The sequence below is a fragment of the Pristiophorus japonicus genome, chromosome 8 (assembly GCF_044704955.1).
Source record: "Pristiophorus japonicus isolate sPriJap1 chromosome 8, sPriJap1.hap1, whole genome shotgun sequence".
Classification (NCBI taxonomy): Eukaryota; Metazoa; Chordata; class Chondrichthyes; family Pristiophoridae; genus Pristiophorus; species Pristiophorus japonicus.
Window position 1 is genome coordinate 206760622 of NC_091984.1, and position 25652 is coordinate 206786273.

The following is a 25652-nucleotide window of genomic DNA, read 5'->3' on the forward strand; positions in this document are numbered from 1 at the left end:
ACAATCAATTGCATTTCGTAGAAGTCTTCCAGTGTCTGTAAAACAGTTCTGTGAAATATACTGGGTCCTCTCAGATTTCACATGGCTTCAAGTGACTCGGTGGAAAAATTACAGTTCACTACATCAGGTTCTTACAAAATGATCAAATGTAGCATGGAATAGGGATCTACTTTAAGGGATTTTTTTTTTTTTAGCACCAATGGATTTTACAGGTAAATGTATGACAAAAATACCTTCAGTTTCTTTAACTCCTGTAAGATCATGTAGTCAGGCATGTTATCAAATAAACCATCAGTTGCTGTCAAGATGATATCTCCTAGTTGGACATCAATGGAGGTGCTGTCAGCAGCATCAGGGCTGTGAAGACAGATACTATTAGATGAAAGTTCTCAAGTTGACAGATTCTCAAGAATAAATAGCTATGCAGCTAAGCTCTATTCCAACTATTGCTAGAACCCAGATACCACATTAGTAAATTTGACAACTGTTCAAATTTCCTCTGTCATTCATATTGAAAGTAGTGATGCGTTTTCATTTATAAAGCACTGAAAATTTGGAATTGCCGATTTATAGGAAATTTTCTAACCAAAGCCAATAAAGCAATAGGACACAACTTCCATGGCAAACCAGGAGATCATGCTGAAGTTGTAAGATTTCTATAAGAGTACTACACACATGTCTGGTTACCATGACGCCAGGAACAATCCAGACCCTGGAGCCAGCGCAGAGGAGAGCAAGAATGATCCTCAACGTCTTAACGGGATGAAGTGTGATAAGTTTATACAAGAATGAAAGATAGTCAAGATAGGGAAATGTAATTCTGAAACAATATGTTCGTTTGTATTTTGGAAAGATAAAATGCTCTACATTTGAACGTCTTTTCCGAAAAGTTCCTCCCTCTTTCAAACAGTGATCCGATCGAAGCAATCACTGCTGCTTTAACCACATTGCTTACTGGTACTTAAATTCTTCGAAATCTTTTTCCATAACTACTTGTGAATACTGCAAATACAATTCAAGCAATATATGCCAGAAAAGGCATTTTCAGTCGATTGTTATGGGAGCAGTAGCTTCATTCACTTGCAGAAAGCTAATTACATTTATCTTTCTCCATAAGTATCACACAAATTTAGTTTGTGAATTAAACCGAAGTCCAGGAATCCACTAATTTTTGGCACATTTTGCCCATTTCTGCTGTATAGTCTAATGCCATATGGAGACTCTCCAGTGTCGCTCATTTAGATTTCCCCAAGCTACATACTGGGAACAATGCCAGATACAGTTTTACTTTCCTTGGCTGTACACTATGTGCTGCTGGCAAATTTCAGCAGTGACTGGAATGTGAACTCGTAAAGAGCCATGATTTTGGATGTTTCTGTGGAACTTTTTTTAAAAAAAAGTACTTAGCAACATTGGTATTATAATGTAATCTTGTTAACTTGAGAATTGTACTTATGGGGAAGGAGTAACAATCTTTTATACAGTAAAATAATTGTTGGATCTAGAACTACGGTATTTCTAAAGTACCGGTAGGTAAGAGCCCAGTTCTTCAAAAGGAACTGTTGACACTTCCCAACCATTTATTCTCCTGAAACTTGGTTTTCTCTGGTAGTGTGCTGTTTAGTAATGAGCATTTATGCACGTGTTCCATATCCATGCACAATGTGTTGAATGGATCATAATATCTTGGAGAACCACCCATGAAGTCTCCTGTCCCTTCCACCTTCAAATCATCAAGGTCATGGATTTCTGTGTCACCAAGATGGAGATCATCCATCTCTGCTGTTTTCCCCACCCCCTTCAGCTTGCCCAGTGAAATTTTCCCCCAGCTGTCATACTTTAGCCGTAAACATCTGTTTCTCTACTTTTTCTTCCATCTCATCCACACCTTCTCTAACCTTATCGTGCCCATGCAACCCACCTCCTGCTTAATTTCCACCAAACTGCTGACCACGCAACTTCTCTCCTGGCCCCCATACTAGTTGGCCACCTAAGGCACTTCCCGTCCATTTCAAAAACCATTCCCCACTGCACCCATCCATTAAAAAAAAACACTCAACCTCCAACCTTCCAGGCTACCGTTCCAACTCCAAACTCCTTTACCCGTCCAAAGTACTTGAACACCGATCTGTGCCCATCTCTCCAGTAACTAATTGAATCTCTCCCATTGATGTTCCACTCCTCCCACATCACCAAAACTGCCCTAATCAGTCATGAATGGCATTCTCTGACACTGCATTATCCCTCCTCGCCCTCTCTGCAACCTTTGACCTGGTCAACTAAGCCATCTTCCCACAATGCCTCTCCTGTTGTCCTGCTTGATGGATTGCCCCACTTGATTCCACTCTTACCTATCCATTCATTGCCGGATCACCTAGAACAGTTTTTCTTTCCAACCCTGTAATATCTTCTCCAGTGTCCTAAGGACTCAGCCTTGGCTCCCTGCTTGAAATGCTACCCTTTGGCAACATCTTCCACAGACTTTGGTCAGCTTCCACCTGTATGCTAATGTGCTCATCAACCTCGCCATCATTATCTTACTGCTCAACTGCCTCTATGTTGTCAGAGTGCTTGTCCAACATTCAATCTGGGATAAGCTGCAATTTCCTTCAGCTAAACTTTGGGAGGGCTGATGCCATTATCTTTGCACCCACCCCACCCAACAACCACAAACTATGTATATTCACTATTTTCCTGTCCTAGGTTGAGCCAGACTGTTCAAAATCCTGCTCGAGCTGAGTTTCCAACTCTATTTCCTCTCTTTCATAAAGACTGCCTATTTCTACCTCCATTACCCAAAGAACATGACACAGAAAGCATCAAATGGATCCCCGAGGTGAGACACCACCTTGTTTACAAAAAGCTGTCTGGTGAAAACGCAATGACAAACCCGCTGCTGATGCAGTCCATGCATCAGCATCAGGTTGTCCCAAGCAGTTGCAATGAAGTGGTCTCCACTGTATTTGAAAGATAGACTGCAAAAGTAATCTAATTTTTGAAATAACTCATGAATTGTCATGTAGTTTATGCTGGGTAGTGATGTTCATTACACTATATTGAAATTTTGGCAACAACCCTTCAATAATTAAGTTTGTGAATAAAGTATGTAGCAATCATCTGCTCAGTCCCAAGTTACTGGTTTCAGCAAGATGGCATTTATCTTATGCTCATGTAATAGCATCCAGGTTCTTTCTATTTGATACTCAAGATGCTCAGTTATTGAATATATTCAAAACCGAGATCAATAGATTTTTGGACATTAAAGGAATGTCCAAAAGTGGAGTTGAGGTAGAAGATCAGCCATGATCTTATTGAATGGCAAAGCAAGCTAGAGGGGCCATACGGCCTACACCTGTTCTTAATTCTTATGGGTTCTATAATGAATCTGTATCCTTGGGATAGGGAGGGGGAAAAAAAAAAGTCCAGTGATTCCCACAATAGAGAAGTGTATATCTGTATTCAGGAGGATCTGTCTTGTCTGCAATCTCCCATAGTCACCATCTAGGTGAACACAAGAAAAAGGTTGACTTGGGCAAAGTACTGTGGCTTTTAAATAACCATAATCTTGCAGATTTAACACCTTCAGGAATTCAGTAAAAAAAAAATCCAAATAGGTTTGCCAATGGGAAATTTGAAAATAAGCGGTCTCATTCCAAGTATACTAGATTTTTTGATTGTCATTAATTGTACTCTTCTGCTACGTAGCACTTGATAGTCATGATTTATTATACACATTTAAATAAAGGCCAGTATTTTACCTGTCATTCAGAACAACACCTTCTGCTTCAGGTGGTGCTATTGACAGTTGGAAGGGGGTGTTAAAGTAATGTTGTTGCTCATCTGATCGGTGAACCACTTCTCCACCACGAACCACCAGAAAGCCAGAGTCTCCCAGGTTTGCTGTGTGCAACTGATGACTACTACGGTCCAGAACAACTAAACAAGCAGTACTACTCCCTGTAAGAAAATAATGGATCAAATTATGCAGAGTTCTGAAAGGAAGCAAGATACTGGTAAAAGGTGAATACAAAACTTGATTACCAATGAACAATTCTGAGATTATTTACTTAGATAGCTGCATTTACTCCCTTTAATGATCGAAAGCCATGTGAAGAGCATGTATAGGTTTCAAATACAAAATCAAGCACGCTTTTGTCGGAGTGCAATTACTAGATATCCCCGTAACACATTTGGTATGGGACTATTACCTCAACACAAATCTGCATTTGTCTCAACACTATAGCATGAGTATACTACCTATAACCTTTATAGTTTTACTACACAATATAGCTTTCAAATTCTCAAAATTAATATGTCGGAATAAAAAAAAAACAGCGAGAAATCACCATTTGACCATGTCAAAATTTCATTAACACAGTATAACTGTTTGACTCAGATGATGATTTTTCCTCATTTCAAACAGATAATAGTATTCTAGATTCAGGGTTTAATGTGAAGAATTTATTTGCGCCCTTATTACTAACTGCCCTTCATTGTTTAGAAGATCCAACAGATAATGGGGTAGAGTTTCTGCTTTGGGTGCAATCGACAATCAAAACACAAATTGCACTTGAAATTACGCTGATTTTCCCAAGTGAAGTTATGGTTCAAGTCTCCGTTAAAACTCTCAAACATAAAATATTCCATGAACCAGCACAATCGGACAGCGCAGAACACAATTTTCTTTCCCCTTGCATTAAATAATACTCATTGATGTATTTAAGAGTGGCTACCTGGTAGTTTTATTAGAAACTCATTTCTGGCTGTACTATCACAAAATATTTTTAATAAATGTCTAGTCCACTACCTGACTAACCTTATTTTAAAATCACTGAAAATGACTAAGAAACTATCGGTGTACACTAGTCAGTTTCTTAGCAAATTAAATATTTAAACTTATAAACTTTTAAATCGTGCCTACTAGTGCATTTGCAACTTAAAAAAACAGCTTCATTTGAAGAACATCTTTGAATGGATGCAAACGGGTGCAATCGGCAGAAACTTGCTCATTATTTTGATCTGGGGGCGTGGCCAGTTTTGTGGGGTTTTTAAAACCAGAATTAATGATCACATTAACTCTATTTACACAACGTAACTTGCACTTAAAATTCCTCGAGCTTTTTTGCTGATTTGGCCAACTTCAGGCGAATTCTAAAACCAGCACAAACTCAAAGCTACTATCTCAATCAACATGAATAATCTGAGCGCTTAAATTGTTCTCTTTCACAACAATGCCCTTTTTAGTAAGATCAGCAGAACTGGAAGCATTTGAACTGATCGAAGGAATTCATACAATTTTTACCCACGCTTTTTGTTAATGAATCTGGATGCTCATAGTTTATATGTTTTAAATTAGTTTTCCTCCTACATAGGTATCATTGAAATCACATATTTTGAGGATTTTCTGTCTCCGACCCCATAGGAGAGGCAGTATCAATAGATGCATGCATTTAAAGAAAATACTTTAAACATGACTGGAGTAACTATCTGCAGATTTGAAAAGATATTGGAGTAAAGAAAAAAGTGCAAAATAGAGCACTACAAGGGTAAAGGAAATTCTTCATGCTAAGAGTTATTAGAATGACATATAAGTCAACCAATCACAACAGTCAAGAGGAGGGAAAGTAGATAGTATAATCCAGTGGATAACTCGGAGGAGTGAGGCTCGATAGGCTAAATTGCCTCCTTCGGAGCCGATTTTATAACTAAAGTAGCTCACCAAAACACAAGAGGCCACAGCTGTTGGTTAGATTTGCAACAAAGACATTGGCTTTGAAGAACTGACGACAAGATGAAATGCCCTCCGAAGAGCATAAAGATGTGATTCTACCATTGCATGGAGAGAGAATGAAAGATTGAGTGCACAGAGGACATGCAATATAAAGGAGTTTGATGAATGTAGAGTAATTTCAACTGTCAGAGTGTGGATAAAGTTGGATAATGAGCCTCAACTTATTTCAGAGCTTAAATGAAGTGAATAAATTGAGGAGCTAGCTTGAGTTAATACTTCCTTTAAAATAAAACAATGGGAGGGCCCATACACGTGCAAACACCAACCAGCCTGGGCCAAGATGCATTTTTCTGCTCCAATAGTTGGTAAACATAAGCACGTGTTTGAAGATACCTGTATGTTCAAGTAAAAATTCTGGCAGCAAGAAAGTTAAATAAATTTGTCAATAATTGGTCACAGTAATTATCTCCTAACTCCTGCAATATAATACAAAAGGAACAACATTTATAATAACCACAATGCATACAGAAGTAAAGAGGCAGTAATAGGCAGAATTGATTCTGAAGGTACAAAGGAAAGAAAACCTTTTAAATACAAAACACGCATCTGGTCAACCTTCAGTCCTTACCTAGCAATGGTACTTTGTTCTGTAGTAATTCACAATAGCTTGCAGTAAGGATTCCTACAGGATTGGTTGGTACAAAGCGTCCTTCCCGTACCAGACGCTCACATGTTCGCATCAAAGTCCCTGAGAATTGGGAAGGATCAACTCCATAGTCTCTCCAACCTCCAACCCCATCCGCCACCCCTGAAAGAAAAACAATTATAATAAAGACTTAATGTTCACTTAAACAAAAAACAAAAGTAAACAAACAAAAACAGAAAAAGCTGGAAACACTCAGGTCAGGCAGCATCTGTGCAGAGAACATAGAAGTTAAAGTTTTGGGCGTTGATCCATTGCCAAAACTGGGCATTTCCAGGATTTACTATTTTTAAGTTTCTTAAATTTCATTTCATGGAAGATGGCATTTAATTGGAACTTCTGTTTCCACTACGAAAAAAACAATCACTGACTAACCAGGTGTGGCTAGTTACATGGTTTTAGCCACATGCACTAATTTTCATATAAACGCCTAGCAGGTAAATGTACTCCACATGCTTTACTTAAACATATACCAAGTGAGAAATTTGGAATCTTTCTCTTTCAACAAACTTTGGAATTCTGGCATAATTTACCAGACACAACACATTTTAGTGCATCAAGTGGTACTTTGACTTCAACAGTAATTACTGAGAATGTGAATTAACTCAGACAAGAGCAGACAGACGAAATTCAACACCGCCCGCCTCCAGTGCGCCAGTGCAGTCTTCGATCGCCTGAGGAAAAGTGTGTTTGAAGACTAAGCCCTCAAATCTCATGGTCTACAGTAATACCCGCTCTCCTGTATGGCTGAGAGACATGGACCATGTACAGTAGATACATCAAGTCGCTGGAGAACTCGGATGTCTCCGGAAGATCCTCCCCTGGGAGGACAGACGCACCAACGTTAGCGTCCTCGACCAGGCCAACATCCCCAGCATTGAAGCACTGACCACACTTGATCAGCTCCGCTGGGCAGGCCATATAGTTCGCATGCCAAACACGAGACTCCCAAAGCAAGCGCTCTACTCAGAACTCTTTCATGGCAAACGAGCCAAAGGTGGGCAGAGGAAATGTTACAAGGACACCCCCAAAGCCTCCCTGATAAAGTGTAACATCCCCACTGACATCTGGGAGTCCCTGGCCAAAGACCACCCTAAGTGAAGGAAGTACATCCAGGAGGGCGCTGAGCACCTCGAGTCTCATCGCCGAAAGCATGCAGAAATCAAGTGCAGGCACTGGAAAGAGCGTGCGGAAACCAGTCCCATCCATCTTTTTCCTTAATGACTATCTGTCCCACCTGTGACAGGGACTGTGGTTCTCGTATTGGACTGTTCAGCCACCCAAGGACTCATTGAGAGTGAAAGCAAGTCTTCCTCGATTTCGAGGGACTACCTATGATGATGATAACTCAGACAACCAAGTTCAGCCCAACACGAAGCACAGCTTGTTGACGGCAATTCTTAAAACTGGATATTCACCTCCAGTCAGGTCATCTTGCAACATTTTCAGCTTTGCTTAAAACTCAGTCACATTGCTGGTCACACACACCATCATTTCCTTTCCCCACAATCATCATAGGCAATCCCTTGGAATCGAGGAGGACTTGCTTCCACTTCGAGAGGGTTGGAGCGATAACGCAGCCCTGTTGACCCCGGTCCAGGCTTGGATTGGGTCTGTAATGGATCCGTTGGTAAGAATCACGGCCCCCAAAGTTTCACTGGTGACTACTGATATCGGCGAGAAAGAATAAATCTCACTTTCCATCTTCATTTGAGAGACGTTGTCCAGTTCACCTTGGTCAAGAAAGTTTCCAACACTTTGTCCCGACGCAGCCAGCACATTAGTGAAGTACACAATTTCTGAACAACGGGCACCAGTTTCTTTCAGCAACTCGACAAACCGACAATGGTTTCGCATATGTTTAACAACTGTTCCATTGCATGTTTCAATTAATCACCAACTGCCATCGGAGTATATGGCTCTCTTGGGGAATTATATATTGACAGACCAGCAATTGCTGTATACTTCCAATTTCATTTTATTTATTCAGCAATGTAACAAAGTGAGAGCTTTGACCAATTATAGACGATGCGCCAGTGGTGACTACGACCAGATCATCCAGGATTTGCTCAAACCTTTAAATAATGTTTCACAGCAGCCAACAGCTCAGAACCACATGTGCAATGTTTCCAACCCATAAGCGGCAACAGCTCTTCGAGTTCAAAGTCTTGCTTCACAAATTGTACAGAGAACACCAACTGGGCAGTGCCACAAATGTCTCATGATCCATTCAGTGCAAGGGAAAATGCAAGAGAATCTTTCAGCTCAGCTTTCAGATATTTGATGCTGCCAGATAGATACAGCAAACAACAAACTGTTAGCTCTGCTGTAGCTCTTGAATTTTCTGCAGAATAAAGTTTGATTTTTGGTTCATAGTTTTCCAGTAACGTGTCCATGATTGTCATAATTTCTTTCACCATCTCCCCATCAGAAAACAGTTTATTTTTTCGCATGGAATCTTAGTTCCAAACACAAGAAATTGTTTCAGAACCATTCTCTGCTGATTGAGAGTTAATTTCAGTCACAAGATTCCATGCACTCTTTCTGCCAACCAATTGGAAATTTTCTGTCAAGCCAAGATGTTCAAAACGTTTCTTAATTTATTCACCTAATTCTCAGCAAATGACTGCACACAAAAGGCAAAGTGGCTTCTTGTCACTTTCTACAGCAGATTGTAGAATTTCCTACTCAGTGAAATTTGTCCAACTTTGACCTAATTTCAACCTTTTTTGCCTGGTGCAGTCAGCCAGCTCTCCAAAAGAACTAGTCACAGAATGTAATTGTTTCCCATTTTCTTGTGACAAATCTGTATTTCCAAACCTATTCAATCCTGTATTTATTTTTCTCTCTCAAGATGTGCCAGACCATCCCTGCTTTCCGTACACTATATAGTTGGATGTTCCTTGCCCTTTGCCAAGGCGTGCCTTGTTAGAGCTGCTTGTTATTGGCTGGGCTTGCTTTCTTCTGTGGCAATTCCAATTGATCGAGCTGACAAAGTTGACAGCTCCCTTCTCCATACATTTTTGCTGGTGTTTCCATGGTGCTGAAGGCCATCGTTTTCACTGTTTTAAAAGAAAACCAATAAGCAGTAACCAAGGAAGCAACACACACTCTGCTTTTGTTGTACCATTTTACCAACAAATGTACAAAAAGGTTACAGTACAAGTGCATACACCATGCAAATGTGAGTATTGAAATCATTTTATATGCAGTAAATGGGTCGTGGAAGATGAGGCAGGCAGAAGTTTCGTCCCGACTCACTGGTGACAATCCTGCCCTTACAGAAAAATTCCGCTCCCTACCCTACAATATCTCTGCACCACGTTGTAGTACAAAATGGAACGAAATATTTTCAAGGTTAGTATCTAAGCGTGCATTCACACATTCAACAGTGCAGCCTGATTCAATGTATAATAGCTGCACGCATGTTAACATTACATTAAAACACAAGTGGGATCTCCAAGGGCTCTGCTCACACAGGTGGTCTGGAGCATAGTTGTGATATCTAGTTGCTAAGATGGAGCTATGTTAAACCTGGCTGTTCCTTTAAGGCCATTGCTCAAGTGCTCTCTGCAAGAAGATGGTCTAAATAGGCAAATCCAGGTAATTGCAGCCACTTGCAAATTGCTGAGGTCATTTACAGGTTAACTGCAATTGCTTGTACATTTCTGGCTCCAGGTCAAAAGAACCCAGCATAAAATGACACCATTAAAAAAAATAGTTTGCACCTGTAATGGGAGTGTCACTCTCCCGATGGCTCAAACAGTTGTTGGGCAATATAAACCAAGATCATCCTAGGTTTAATCCATGCTCCATAAGGAGTTAGCTGATCTCACCTGGGGTACTAGCAGATATGATACAATTAGCTCCACTGCTCATAGAGCTCCATGTTGATTGTTATGATCCTATAAGACAACGTGAAAAATGTGCAGTTGGGCAAGGTACTATAGGGCAACCAGTACCTGTGGAACTATGCCCCAGAAAAGTGAAGGGAGGAGAAAATTAGCCAGTTAGGAAACAAAAATAATTTATAAAACCTACACGAAGAATCCCCTTTGCTCAGAATAAATGTAATGGTTGTGGTCAAATTGTCTATTTATTAAATGGTGCTGAGCCTATAGAGGTTACTTTAACAGACCGTGTTCAGTACTGTACTCAAATACTGTTGGAACACTGTCCACAAGAAAATCTGCCTTGATTTGCATTGTACATCTTTATTAGTCTTGTGTTAAATATAAAATAACTTAAAAATGCTGTTTTGGGGGATACTACAACAAACTGAAAAGAAAGGCAGCATAGCAAAACCAATGATTCACTGAATATTCTACATTATAATTTAGGGTAGGGTTGGTGGAAAATAAATATGCCAAACAGCATCATGGATACAAAAACATTGATAAATAGATTTCTGCATCTGCACAACTGTATTTGTACCCAATTTGAATCAAATTCACAGTAAAGATCAAGAATCATGCACATAAACTCCTGTAAAAATAAATGTAATTCTAATCCACAGTGGAAGTTTTGGCTGGCGCTTCTAGTGTACCAATTTCTCAAACTAGTACAAATTGTGGGTGCCAATTTCATACTATTTCAGTTATTAAACAAGAGACAAGATTATGCATGAAATTATTTGAAGCAGTCTTCAGCATAACCGAGAACTAGATTCCAGTTGGGTCGCAAATGGTTTTCCAACAAAACTGACAATACAATTCTAGAGGTTGTTGCAAGCAAAGTGGAGGGAACTCAGCAGAGTATTCCAGAGGATAGTGTGCAATAGCTGAAAAAGTAGTTACCGAAGAACATAATAGAAGGAGTAGACTATTTGGCCCCTCAAGCCTGCTCCACCATTCAATAAGATCATGTCTGATCTGATCATGGACTCTGCTCCATTTCCCTGCCCGCTCCCCATAACCCTTATTGCTCAAAAATCTGTCTATCTGCACCTTAAACATATTCAATGACCCAGCCTCCACAGCTCTCTGGGGCGGAGAATTCCATAGATTTACAACCCTCAGAAGAAATTTCTCCTCATCTTAGTTTTAAATGGGTGGCCCCTTATTCTGAGACTATGCCCCCTAGTTTTAGTTTCCCTTATGGGGAGATATCCTCTCTGCATCCATCTTATTGAAACTTATAAGATAATGAGGGGGCTCGATAAGATCACCTCTCATTCTTCTGAGCTCCAATGTGTACAGGCCCTGTCATATATTCAACTGTCATTGCAACCCATGTGTAAGCTGACCCAAGTTGTACACCTTGAGAACTGACCACAGGGGGAGAGCTTGTGGGAGACACCCCTAACCTGGACTTTCCGGTATAAAAGGGGAAACTCCACCCACCGTCTGTCTCTTGAGGTCTTGGTAATAAAGGTAACTGGCCATAGAGTGACCTTCTCTCAAATATGGGCCTCGTGTGCATTTATACTGTATAGTAAGGACATAGCATTGGCGACGAGAAACTGGGATTTAAACCCACGCAAGCATGGCCACTAGCAGCACAGGAGAGGTACTGTGGTGGTGATGATTGGGATGACTTTATTGAGAGACTACAGCAAAGTTTTGTGACAAGGAATGGTTAGGACAGGATTCGGCCGACAAACACAGGGCTCATCTCCTGACGGTTTGTGGATCCAGAACGTACCCCCTGATAAAGGACCTTCTAGCGCCAGAGAAGCCGGCGGACAAGACATCTGAAAAGCTCAGTAAGTTGATCGGGGAACACCTTAAACCAGCAAGCAGCATGCACATGGCGAGACACCGGTTTTACATACACCGGCAGCGAGAATGGCAAAGCGCTCCAGACTTCGTGGCAGATCTCCGGCGACTGGCGAGCCTATGTAAGTTCACAGATGCATGCAGAGCGGAGATGCTGCGAGACTTTTTTTTTTTTATTGAGGGCATCGGGCATGCTGGGGTTTTCAGGAAACTGATTGAGACCAAAGATGACCTTGGAAACGGCGGCTCTGATAGCCCAGAGAATTATCTCAGGGGATGAAGAGACCAGAATGATTTATGGCAAAAATCTTGGCTCAAATGTGGGAAACGACCAGGGAGTCAACATTGTTAACGCGGCACACAGTTCTCTAGGCAGACAAGGGCAATCGGACATGCCCCAACATGAACCCAAAGGGGGAATTCAACAGAGACAATGGCTAGCTGAACGGCGATTCATGCCATCGCAATGGACAATGCGGCCAGTAATGGGGCCATCAACACCTGGTAATGGTGCGCTTAAGGACAGTTACACAGACAGTCAGAGATGATTGACTGGTAATGGACCTTTTGTTTCCAACAATGGGGCCTCCAACTCATGCTGGAGGTGTGGAGACAAACACCCAGCCAGAGCTTGCAGCTATCAGCAATATATCTGCAGAAGCTGCAACGTTAGCGGTCACTTGGCGTGTATGTGCAGGAAGCCTGCAGCCAGGTTGCTGTACGAGGAGGACGGGTCCGATGCAAGCCCCACGAGGCCAAATGAATACTGGGAGAAATTGCTGGAAGCTGAAGTTCAGCGAGTTCATGTGGAGCACATATACAGTTCATATACCAGGATGCCACCAATAATGATGAAAGTGCTCCTCAATGGCATCCCAGTATTAATGGAGCTAGACACGGGGGCCAGCCAATCTCTGATGAGTATCAAACAGCTTGAAAGGTTGTGGCTGTCCAAGGCCAGGTCAAAATTATTGCCGATTGATGCACAGCTACGGACATATACAAAGGAGATCATTCCGGTGCTAGGCAGCGGCACGGTAGTCGTGACCCACAAAGATTCGGAGAACAGGTTGCCACTCTGGATTGTCCCAGGGGACGGTCCCGCATGACTGGGGAGGAATTGGCTTGCTGTCATGAACTGGAAATGGGGCGATGTCAATGCAATTTCTTCTGTGGAGCGAGTATCATGCTCACAGTTCCTGGACAAATTTGACTCATTATTTCAACCCGGCATCGGCACTTTCATGGGGGCCAAGGTACTGATTCACATAAACCCGGACGCCAGGCCAGTATACCACAAGGCCAGAGCGGTGCCGTACGTGATGCGGGAAAAGATAGAATGCGAATTGGACCGCCTGCTGAGGGAAGGGATCATCTCGCCAGTCGAATTCAGTGACTGAGCGAGCCCGATCGTGCCGGTGCTCAAGGCAGATGGGTCGGTCAGGATTACAAGGCCACCATCAATCGGGTGTCACTCCAAGACCAGTACCTGCTACCGAGAGCTATCCGGTGGCAAACTTTTTTCAAAATTGGACCTGACCTCAGCTTACATGACCCAGGAGCTGGCGAGTGAGTCGATGAAGCTGACCACCATCACAACACACAAGGGTTGTTTGAGTACAACAGATGTCCGTTCGGGATTCGTTCGGCCGCCGCGATCTTTCAGCGAAATATGGAAAGCTTCAAGTCGATTCGAAGGATGGTGGTTTTGCAAGATGACATCCTCATCACGGGTCGTGATACTGAAGAACACCTCCACAACCTGGAGGAAGTGCTACGCAGACTGGACCGGGTAGGGCTGCGACTGAAAAAGGCGATGTGAGTCTTCTTAGATCCAGAGGTAGAATTCCTGGGGAGGAGGGTAGCAGCAGACGGGATCAGACTTATTGCGTCCAAAATAGAAGTGATCCAGAGAGCACCCAGACCCCGTAAAAACGACGGAGCTGCGTTCGTTCCTGGGGCTCCTGAACTATTTTGGTAACTTTCTTCCCAAATTGAGCATGCTGTTCGAGCCGCTACATGTGCTCCTACGCAAAGGTCGCGATTGGGTCTGGGGGAACAGCCAGGAAAGGGCTTTTGATGGAGCATAACAAATTGCGTGCTCTAACAAACTGTTAACGTTATATGACCCGTAAAAGAAACTAGTTTTAACATGCGATGAGTCGTCCTATGGGGTCGGGTGTGTGTTGCAGCATGTGAATGCCAATGGTCAGTTACAGCCGGTAGTTTATGGCTCCAGAAGTCTGAACCAGGCAGAAAGGGACTATGGGATGGTACAAAAGTAAGCGCTAGCATGTGTATATGCAGTAAAAAAATGCACCAGTACCTATTTGGCAGGAAATTTGAGCTGGAGACAAATCACAAACCCCAAACGTCCCTTTTGGCTGACAACAAGGCCATAAATGATAATAATAACTTCACGGTGGGACGGGCAATAATCAAGGGAATAATGGAGGCATGTGAAAAAGGAACGGCAGTAGTCATGGGGGATTTGAACCTACATATCGATTGGTCAAATCAAATCGCACAGGGTAGCCTGGAGGAGGAATTCATAGAATGCATACGGGATTGTTTCTTAGAACAGTATGTAACAGAACCTACAAAGGAGCAAGCCATCTTAGATCTGGTCCTGTGTAATGAGACAGGAAAAATAAACAATCTCCTAGTAAAAGATCCTCGGAATGAGTGATCACAGTATGGTTGAATTTGTAATACAGATTGAGGATGAGGAAGTTGTGTCAGAAACAAGCGTACTATGCTTAAACAAAGGGGACTACAGTGGGATGAGGGCAGAGTGGGCTAAAGTAGACTGGAAACAAGGACTAAACGGTGGCACAATTGAGGAACAGTGGAGAACTTTTAAGGAGCTCTTTCATAGTGCGCAACAAAAATATACTCCAGTGAAAAAGAAGGGCGGCAAGAGAAGGGATAACCAGCCGTGGATAACCAAGGAAATAAAGGAAAGTATCAAATCAAAGACCAATGCGTATAAGGTGGCCAAGGTTAGTGGGAAACTAGAGGATTGGGAAGATTTAAAGGAACAGCAAAGAATGACTAAAAAAGCAATAAAGAAAGGAAAGATGGATTACGAAGGTAAACTTGCGCAACACATAAAAACAGATAGTAAAAGCTTTTACAGATATATAAAATGGAAAAGTGTGACTAAAGTAAATGTTGGTCCCTTAGAAGATGAAAAGGGGGATTTAATAATGGGAAATGTGGAAATGGCCGAGACCTTAAACAATTATTTTGCTTCCATCTTCAGTGGAAGACACAAAAACCATGCCAAAATTTGCAGGCCACAGGAATGTGGGAAGGGAGGACCTTGAGACAATCACTATCACTAGGGGAGGTAGTGCTGGACAGGCTAATGGGACTGAAGGTAGACAAGTCCCCTGGTCCTGATGAAATGCATCCCAGGGTATTAAAAGAGATGGCGGAAGTTATAGCAGATGCATTCGTTATAATCTACCAAAATTCTCTGGACTCTGGGGAGGTACCAGCGGATTGGAAAGCAGCTAATGTAACGCCTCTGTTTAAAAAAGGGGGCAGGCAAAAGGCAGGTAACTATAGGCCAGTTAGTTTAACATCTGTAGTGGGGAAAATGCTTGAAACTATTAAGGAAGAAATAGCGGAACATCTAGATAGGAATAGTGCAATCAAGCAGACGCAGCATGGATTCATGAAAGGGAAATCATGTTTAACTAACTTACTGGAATTCTTTGAGGATATAACGAGCATGGTGGATAGAGGTGTACTGATGGATGTGGTGTATTTAGATTTCCAAAAGGCATTCGATAAGGTGCCACACAAAAGGTTACTACAGAAGATAAAGGTACGCGGAGTCAGAGGAAATGTATTAGCATGAATAGAGAATTGGCTGGCGAACAGAAAGCAGAGAGTCGGGATAAATGGGTCCTTTTCCGGTTGGAAATCAGTGGTTAGTGGTGTGCCACAGGGATCAGTGCTGGGACCACAACTGTTTACAATATACATAGATGACCTAGAAGAGCGGACAGAGTGTAGTGCAACAAAATTTGCAGATGACACTAAAATTAGTGGGAAAGCAGGTTGTGTAGAGGACTCAGAGAGGCTGCAAGGAGATTTGGATAGGTTAAGCGAATGGGCTAAGGTTTGGCAGATGGAATACAATGTCGGAAAGTGTGAGGTCATCCACCTTGGGGAAAAAAAAAAACAGTAAAAGGGAATATTATTTGAATGGGGAGAAATTACAACATGCTGTGGTACAGAGGGACCTGGAGGTCCTTGTGCATGAATCCCAAAAGGTTAGTTTGCAAGTGCAGCAGGTAATCAGGAAGGCGAATGGAATGTTGGCCTTCATTGCGAGAGGGATGGAGTACAAAAGCAGGGAGGTCTTGCTGTAACTGTATAAGGTATTGGTAAGGCCGCACCTGGAGTACTGCGTGCAGTTTTGGTCACCTTACTTAAGGAAGGATATACTAGCTTTGGAAGGGGTACAGAGACGATTCACTAGGCTGATTCCAGAAATGAGGGGGTTACCTTATGATGATAGATTGAGTAGACTGGGTCTTTACTCCTTGGAGTTCAGAAGGATGAGGGGTGATCTTATAGAAACATTTAAAATCATGAAAGGGATAGACAGGATAGAGGCAGAGAGGTTGTTTCCATTGGTGGGGGAGACTAGAACTAGGGGGCACAGCCTGAAAATACAGAGTAGCCAATTTAAAACCGAGTTGAGAAAGAATTTCTTCTCCCAGAGGGTTGTTGTGAATCTGTGGAATTCTCTGCCCAAGGAAGCAGTTGAGGCTAGCTCATTGAATGTTTTCAAGTCAAAGATAGATAGATTTTTAAGCAATAAGGGAATTAAGGGTTACGGGGAGAGGGCGGGTAAGTGGAGCGGAGTCCACGACCAGATCAGCCATGATCTTATTGAATGGCGGAGCAGGCTCGAAGGGCTAGATGGCCTACTCCTGTTCCATGTTCTTATGTTCTTATGTTCTTATTAAATGCAAATGCATCGGCCCGCATAGAGGTGGGCACTTACGTTAGCCGCCTATGACTGCACAATTTGGCACAGACCGGGCACTGAAAACTGTGCCGATGCACTCAGCAGGCTCCCACTAGCCACCACTGAGGGGGCAGCTGAGCATAATGCGGAGATGGTCATGGCTGTTGAAGCTTTCGAAAGCGAAGGCTCACCTGTGACAGCCCGTCAGATTAAAGTCTGGACAAATAAAAGACCCGCTACTGTCTTCAGTTAAGAAATGTGTCCTGAATGGGGACTGGGCAGCCACGTACAGGGCATCCCCTGAGGAGTTTAAACCGTTTCATAGGCGCAAGGATGAACTCTCGATTCAGACTGTTTGCCTACTGTGGGGAAATCGAGTAGTCATGCCCCAGAAGGGCAGAGAGGTGTTTATCAGAGAACTTCACAATGAGCACCCAGGCATTGTCATGATGAAGGCAATTGCCAGGTCACACGTTTGGTGGCCAGGGATAGATGCAGACCTGGAACTTTGTGTTCGCAGGTGCAACACGTGTGCTCAGCTGGGCAACGCACCCAGAGAAGCCGCCCTTAGCCCCTGGCCCACCAAGTGATGGTCACGCATCCACGTGGACTATGCAGGTCCTTTCATGAGAAAATTTTTTTTGATTGTAGTAGACGCCTACTCCAAATGGATTGAGTGTGCCATTTTAAATTCAAGCACATCCTCTGCCACGGTAGAAAGTCTACGGGCAATGTTCGCCGCCCATGGTCTACCGGATGTCTTGGTCAGCGACAATGGCCCGTGCTTCACAAGCACTGAATTCCAGGACTTCATGGCAGGCAATGGAATCAACCATGTCAGAACGGCACCGTTCAAGCCAGCCTCAAACGGCCAGACGGAACGAGCAGTGCAGATAAACAGGGGATGCTCAGAATCCAAGGGGGTTCCCTACAAAGCCGCTTATCGCGCCTCCTGTTGGCCAATAGATCCCGACCACACTCGCTCACAGGGGTTCCACCCGGAGAGCTGCTAATGAAAAGGACGCTCAAAACCAGGTTATCCCTTATACACCCTACTAGGAAAGAAATTGTTGAGAGCAGGCGTCAGTCACAATGTGACTACCATGACAGGAATGCGAGGGCACGATTTATTGATGTCAATGACCCTGTTTTTGTCCTTAATTACATTGCAGGGCCCAAATGGTCTCGCTGTACTGCAGCACTTTATAATTTAAATGGAGAAAAATTGCAATTTGCTTTTCTATTATTTCTGCTGAAGTGGATAACCTCACATTTTCCCACATTATATTCAATCTGCCAAATTTTTGCCCACTCACTTAGCCTGTCTATGTCCCTTTGCAGGTTTTTTGTGTCCTCCTCACAATTTGCTTTCCCACTCATCTTTGTATCAGCAGCAGCAAACTTGGCTACATTACACTCGGTCTATTCATCCAAGTCATTAATATAGATTGTAAATAGTTGAGGACCCAGCACCGATCCCTGCAGCACCCCACTAGTCAGTGTTTGCGAACTGGAAAATGACCCATTTATCCCGAATCTGTTTTCTGTTGGTTAGCCAATCCTCTATCCATGTTAATATATTACCCTCAGAGATGCAGTGATCATGACCAGCTTTTATCTTGTGCAGTAACCTCTTATGTGGCACCTTACCGAATGTCTTCTGGAAACCCCATTATCCACCCTGCCCGTTACATCCTCAAAGAACTCCAGCAAATTTGTCAAACATGATTTCACTTTCATAAAACCAGTGGGGAGTGGGGAGAGAAAATAAAAGTATGTAATAGGAGAACGCATGCAGGGAAGTAAGGCAGTAGAAGATTGCTACGGTAGGGGTGAGACATGACCGTGGAGTATTTGAAATGAGGACAAGAATTTGGAGATCAACACACTGGAGCACAGGGAGCAAGTGGAGCTCAGAGAGAACGAAGGCGATGGGAATATGGCAGTTAGCACAAAAGAGGACATGGACTGCAGTGCTTTCGACAATGCAGCTTGCTGAGGATTGATGCAGGGAGGCACTTCTATCATGCATGTCTTTCTGTTGTCTTGATTAGTCTGAAATGTTCTGAACTGGCTTCATCTCTGCTTGGAACTTTTGTCAATCCATTATTTGATACACTAAATCTCTCATCCGGAGGGAGGAGAGCATGCCGGGAGATCTCAGAGATAGTGATCATGACCATCTTTAAAAAAGGGGACAAGTCCAACTGCGGCAACTACAGAGGAATCTCCCTGCAATCAGCCACTGGGAAAGTCGTCAATAGAGGCCTCCTCAACCATCTTCTCCCTGTGGCTGAGGTGCTCCTCCCGGAGTCACAGTGCAGATTTCGTCCCCTACGGGGCACAACGGACATGGTTTTTACAGCGTGACAGCTGCAGGAAAAATACAGGGAACAGCACCAGCAACAGCACCTTCTTCGACACCATCAATTCAAGGGTCTATGGAGCGTCCTCCTCCGTTTCGGATGCCCCCAAAAGTTCGTCACCATCCTCCGTCGGCTCCACAATGACATGCAGGCCACGATCCTTACCAACGGATCCATTACAAACCCAATCCACGTCCAGACCGGTATCAAACAGGGCTGCGTCATTGCCCCAATCCTCTTCTCAATCTTGTTCGCTGCCATGCTCCGCCTCACAGTCAACAAGTTCCCCGCTGGAGTGGAACTAAACTACAGAACCAGTCGGAACCTGTTCAACCTTCGGCATCTCCAGGCCAGGTCCAAGACCACCCCAACCTCTGTCGTCGAGCTATAGTACGCAGATGCCGCCTGCGTCTGCGCACATAGAGGGTGAACTCCAAGTCATAGTCAACGTATTTACTGAGGCGTACGAAAACATGGGCCTTACGCTAAACATCCATAAGACAAAGGTCCTTCACCAGCCTGTTCTCGCCTCGCCGCACAGCACTGCCCCCGCCCCCCCCCCCCAAATCATCAAGATCCACGGGGACACTGACAAGATTCAACACCGCCTCCAGTGCGCCAGTACAGCCTTCGGACACCTGAGAGAGAGTGAGTTTGAATACCAGGCCCTCAAATCTGCCACCAAGCTCATGGTCGACAGGGCTGTAGTAATACCCGCCCTCCTGTATGGCTCAGAGACATGGACCCTGTACAGTAGACATCTCAAGTCGCTGGAGAAATACCACCAACGATGTCTCCGCAAGATCCTACAAATCCCCTGGGAGGATAGATGCACCAACATTAGCGTCCTCGATCAGGCCAATATCCCCAGCATTGAAGCACTGACCACACTTGATCAGCTCCGCTGGACAGGCCACATTGTTCGCATGCCAGACACGAGACTCCCAAAGCAAGCGCTCTACTCTGAACTCCTTCACGGTAAACGAGCCAAAGGTGGGCAGAGGAAATGTTACAAGGACACCCTCAAAGCCTCCCTGATAAAGTGCAACATCCGCACTGGCACCTGGGCGACCCTAGTCAAAGACCGCCCTTAGTGGAGGAAGTGCATCCGGGAGGGTGCTTGCTAAGCACCTAGAGTCTCATCGCCGAGAGCATGCAGAAACTAAGTGCAGGGAGCGAAAAGAGCATGCGGCAAACCTGTCCCACCCACCCCTCAATGACTATCTGTCCCATCTGTGACAGGCACTATGGTTCTCGTATTGGACTGTTCAGCCACCTAAGGACTCATTTTTAGAGTGGAAGCTTCCTCAATTCCAAGGGACTGATTATGATGATGATGATGATGATAGTCACTAAATGCAACCATTGAAAAGAAGCTTCAACTGCTGTTTTCCTACCCCTTCAAGTCACCTGCCAAAACTGTAACTTCTGGGAAATCCAGCTATCCCTCTTTGTTCTGATGTTCGATTTGCTAATTTTCCTAGAGAAAACAATTGATATTTCTGGCTCTTTTTTTTCCCCCCTCCCCCAGCTCAAATTTCAACCTTCTTGGTGAAGAACCACTTAATTGTTCATTTCTGTTCAACCGTTATGACAAACATCAAGTTTTACCCCTCTCCCAGATCAGTCAGATTCTCTGATGAGGCTTCTGGTTCTGATGGTATTCCTTCCAGCATCCAATACATGCGTCCCCAAATCTATGCCAGTTGCTTCAACCGCATCACTACTCCAGATTTCCTTCTTGTGAATTTGCTCACCTGTTTGCAGACTTAAGCTTAACTGAAGGAACATGAAAATCTGAAAAGGTTTTTATGGTAAATCTTGGCTAAAAAAGTTCTAGAATTACTAAACTAGATAATAACCAGTAATATTTGTCAAGGACTACGTGTGTGAGAAGTGTATCCGCCTCCATCTCCTGACGTACCGCGTTGCGGAATTGGAACTGAGGGTGGATTCACTCTGGAGCATCCACGATGCTGAGAATGACATCAGTGGCACGTTTAGTGAGTTGGTCTTACCGCATGAGAAGGATCCACAGCCAGCTAGGGAATGGAAGACCAGCAGGAAGAGTAGTACAAAGAAAGTAGTGCAAGGGTCCCACCTGGTCATCCCCCTGCAAAACAGATACACTGCTTTGAGTGCTGTTGAGGGAGATGACTCATCAGGGGAGAGCAGCAGCAGCCAAGTTCATGGCACCAAGTTCTGTTGCACAGGAGGGCATGAAAAAGAGTGGGAGAGCGATAGTGATAGGGGATTCAATCATAAGGGGAATAGATAGGCGTTTCTGCGGCTGCAATCGAGACTCCAGGATGGTATGTTGCCTCCCTGGTGCAAGGGTCAAGGATGTCTCCGAGCGAGTGCAGGACATTCTAAAAAGGGAGGGAGAACAGCCAGTTGTCGTGGTGCACATTGGTACCAACGACATAGGTAAAAAAAGGGATGAGATCCTACGAGACAAATTTAAGGAGCTAGGAGTTAAATTAAAAAGTAGGACCTCAAAAGTAATAATCTCTGGATTGCTACCAGTGCCACGTGCTAGTCAGAGTAGGAATCGCAGGATAGCACAGATGAATACGTGGCTTAAGCAGTGGTGCAGCAGGGAGGGATTCAAATTCGTGGGGCATTGGAACAGGTTCTGGGGGAGGTGGGACCAGTACAAACTGGACGGTCTGCACTTGGGCAGGAACGGAACCAATGTCCTAGGGGGAGTGTTTGCTAGTGCTGTTGGTGAGGAGTTAAACTAATATGGCAGGGGGACAGGGAGACAGAGGGAAACAAAAAGGAGACAAAAACAAAAAACAGAAAAGAGATGAGTAAAAATGGAGGGCAGAGAAACCAAAGGCAAGAAACAAAAAGGGCCACTGAATATAAAAGGGCTGCAGGAGGGGTAAAAACTAAAAATCATGGTTTAAAAACGAGGATGAAAACATTCTACCTAAATGCACACAGCATTCGAAATAAAGTAAATGAGTTGACGGCACAAATCATTACAAATGGGTATGATTTGGTGGCCATTACAGAAACATGGTTGCAAGGTGGCCAAGACTGGGAATTAAACATACAGGGGTATCTGACGATTCAGAAAGATAGGCAAGAAAGGAAAGGAGGTGGGGGAGCTCTGTTAATAAAGGATGATATCAGGGCAGTTGTGAGGGATGATATTGGCTCCAATGAACAAAATGTTGAATCATTGTGGGTGGAGATTAGAGATAGTAAGGGGAAAAAGTCACTGGTCGGCATAGTTTATAAGCCCCCAAATAATAACTTCACGGTGGGGCGGGCAATAATCAAGGGAAGAATGGAGGCATGTGAAAAAGGAACGACAGTAGTCATGGGTTATTTTAACCTACATATCGATTGGTCAAATTAAATCGCAGGGGGTAGCCTGGAGGAGGAATTCATAGAATGCATACGGGATTGTTTCTTAGAACAGTATGTAACAGAGCCTACAAGGGAGCAAGCCATCTTGGATCTGGTCCTGTGTAATGAGACAGGAAAAATAAACGATCTCCTCGTAAAAGATCCTCTCGGAATGAGTGATCACAATATGGTTGAATTTGTAATACAGATTGAGGATGAGGAAGTTGTATCAGAAACGAGGGTACTATGCTTAAACAAAGGGGACTACAGTGGGATGAGGGCAGAGTTGGCTAAAGTAGACTGGAAACAAGGACTAAACGGTGGCACAATTGAGGAACAGTGGAGGACTTTTAAGGAGCACTTTCATAGTGCGCAAAAAAAATATATTCCAGTGAAAAAGAAGGGCGGCAAGAGAAGTGATAACCAGCCGTGGATAACCAAGGAAATAAAGGAGAGTATCAAATTAAAAACCAATGTGTATAAGGTGGCCAAGGTTAGTGGGAAACTAGAAGATTGGGAACATTTTAAACAACAGCAAAGAATGACTAAGAAAGCAATAAAGAAAGGAAAGATAGATTACGAAAGTAAACTGGCGCAAAACATAAAAACAGATAGTAAAAGCTTTTACCGATATATAAAACGGAAGAGTGACTAAAGTAAATGTTGGTCCCTTAGAAGATGAGAAGGGAGATTTAATAATGGGAAATGTGGAAATGGCTGAGACCTTAAACAATTATTTTGCTTCGGTCTTCACAGTGGAAGACACAAAAACCATGCCAAAATTTACAGGCCACAGGAATGTGGGAAGGGAGGACCTTGAGACAATCACTATCACTAGGGGAGTAGTGCTGGACAGGCTAATGGGACTGAAGGTAGACAAGTCCCCTGGTCCTGATGAAATACATCCCAGGGTATTAAAAGAGATGGCGGAAGTTATAGCAGATGCATTCGTTATAATCTACCAAAATTCTCTGGACTCTGGGGAGGTACCAGCAGATTGGAGAGCAGCTAATGTAACGCCTCTGTTTAAAAAAGGGGGCAGGCAAAAGGCAGGTAACTATAGGCCGGTTAGTTTAACATCTGTAGTGGGGAAAATGCTTGAAACTATCATTAAGGAAGAAATAGCGGGACATCTGGATAGGAATAGAGCAATCAAGCAGACGCAGCATGGATTCATGAAAGGGAAATCATGTTTAACTAACTTACTGGAATTCTTTGAGGATATAACGAGCATGGTGGATAGAGGTGTACCGATGGATGTGGTGTATTTAGATTTCCAAAAGGCATTCGATAAGGTGTCACACAAAAGGTTACTACAGAAGATAAAGGTATGCGGAGTCAGAGGAAATGTATTAGCATGGATCGAGAATTGGCTGGCGAACAGAAAGCAGAGAGTCGGGATAAATGGGTCCTTTTCCGGTTGGAAATCAGTGGTTAGTGGTGTGCCACAGGGATCAGTGCTGGGACCACAACTGTTTACAATATACATAGATGACCTAGAAGAGGGGACAGAGTGTAGTGCAACAAAATTTGCAGATGACACTAAGATTAGTGGGAAAGCGGGTTGTGTAGAGGACAGAGAGACTGCAAGGAGATTTGGATAGGTTAAGCGAATGGGCTAAGGTTTGGCAGATGGAATACAATGTCGGAAAGTGTGAGGTCATCCACCTTGGGGAAAAAAAAACAGTAAAATGGAATATTATTTGAATGGGGAGAAATTACAACATGCTGTGGTGCAAAGGGACCTGGGGGTCCTTGTGCATGAATCCCAAAAGTTTAGTTTGCAGGTGCAGCAGGTAATCAGGAAGGCAAATGGAATATTGGCCTTCATTGCGAAAGGGATGGAGTACAAAAGTAGGGAGGTCTTGCTGCAACTGTATAAGGTATTGGTAAGGCCGCACCTGGAGTACTGCGTGCAGTTTTGGTCACCTTACTTAAGGAAGGATATACTAGCTTTGGAAGGGGTACAGAGACGATTCACTAGGCTGATTCCAGAAATGAGGGGGTTGCCTTATGATGATAAATTGAGTAGACTGGGTCTTTACTCCTTGGAGTTCAGAAGGATGAGGGGTGATCTTATAGAAACATTTAAAATCATGAAAGGGATAGACAAGATAGAGGCAGAGAGGTTGTTTCCATTGGTGGGAGAGACTAGAACTAGGGGGCACAGCCTCAAAATACGGAGGAGCCAATTTAAAACCGAGTTGAGAAAACATTTCTTCTCCCAGAGGGTTGTGAATCTGTGGAATTCTCTGCCCAAGGAAGCAGTTGAGGCTAGCTCATTGAATGTTTTCAAGTCAAAGATAGATAGATTTTTAACCAATAAGGGAATTAAGGGTTACGGGGAGAGGGCGGGCAAATGGAGCTGAGTCCATGACCAGATCAGCCATGATCTTATTGAATGGCGGGGCAGGCTCGAGGGGCTAGATGGCCTACTCCTATTCCTAATTCTTATGTTCTTGTATAGGAACAACCTGTGTAGGAACAACCTGTGACTAAAGACAGGTTTAAAATGTAACATTTTACTCTAAAGCTTTAGGATTTCACCCAAATTAAATTGCTATGTCCACTCCCAGCACTTTCCAAGAGGACACACTTTAAATCAAGTCCACTCCCCAAAAGAACATCGTCATGGCCTTATCTGTTTTCACATCTGTGGCATTTATTGTCTGCTGTCCAAACTTTGCACTTTCTGGCCACTCATCACTTTGCTGCACCTGTGCTCTATTTCCGAGTCCAAGATATGGGTTGCTTCCAACTCCCCACTTCCATCAGTGATCTTACT

General features: G+C 43.5%; 1 protein-coding gene across 1 annotated transcript in view; it reads right to left on the bottom strand.

Moving 5' to 3' along the window:
* LOC139268958 (protein phosphatase PTC7 homolog) overlaps positions 1–25652 on the bottom strand; it is a 58260-nt gene that overhangs the window by 12769 nt on the left and 19839 nt on the right. Inside the window, exons 2-4 of the mRNA XM_070887851.1 lie at positions 6360–6539; positions 3759–3957; positions 234–357 (exon numbers count right to left, since the gene is read on the bottom strand). Of these exons, the coding sequence (XP_070743952.1) occupies positions 234–357; positions 3759–3957; positions 6360–6539 (503 nt within the window). The remainder of the gene's footprint in view (positions 1–233; positions 358–3758; positions 3958–6359; positions 6540–25652) is intronic.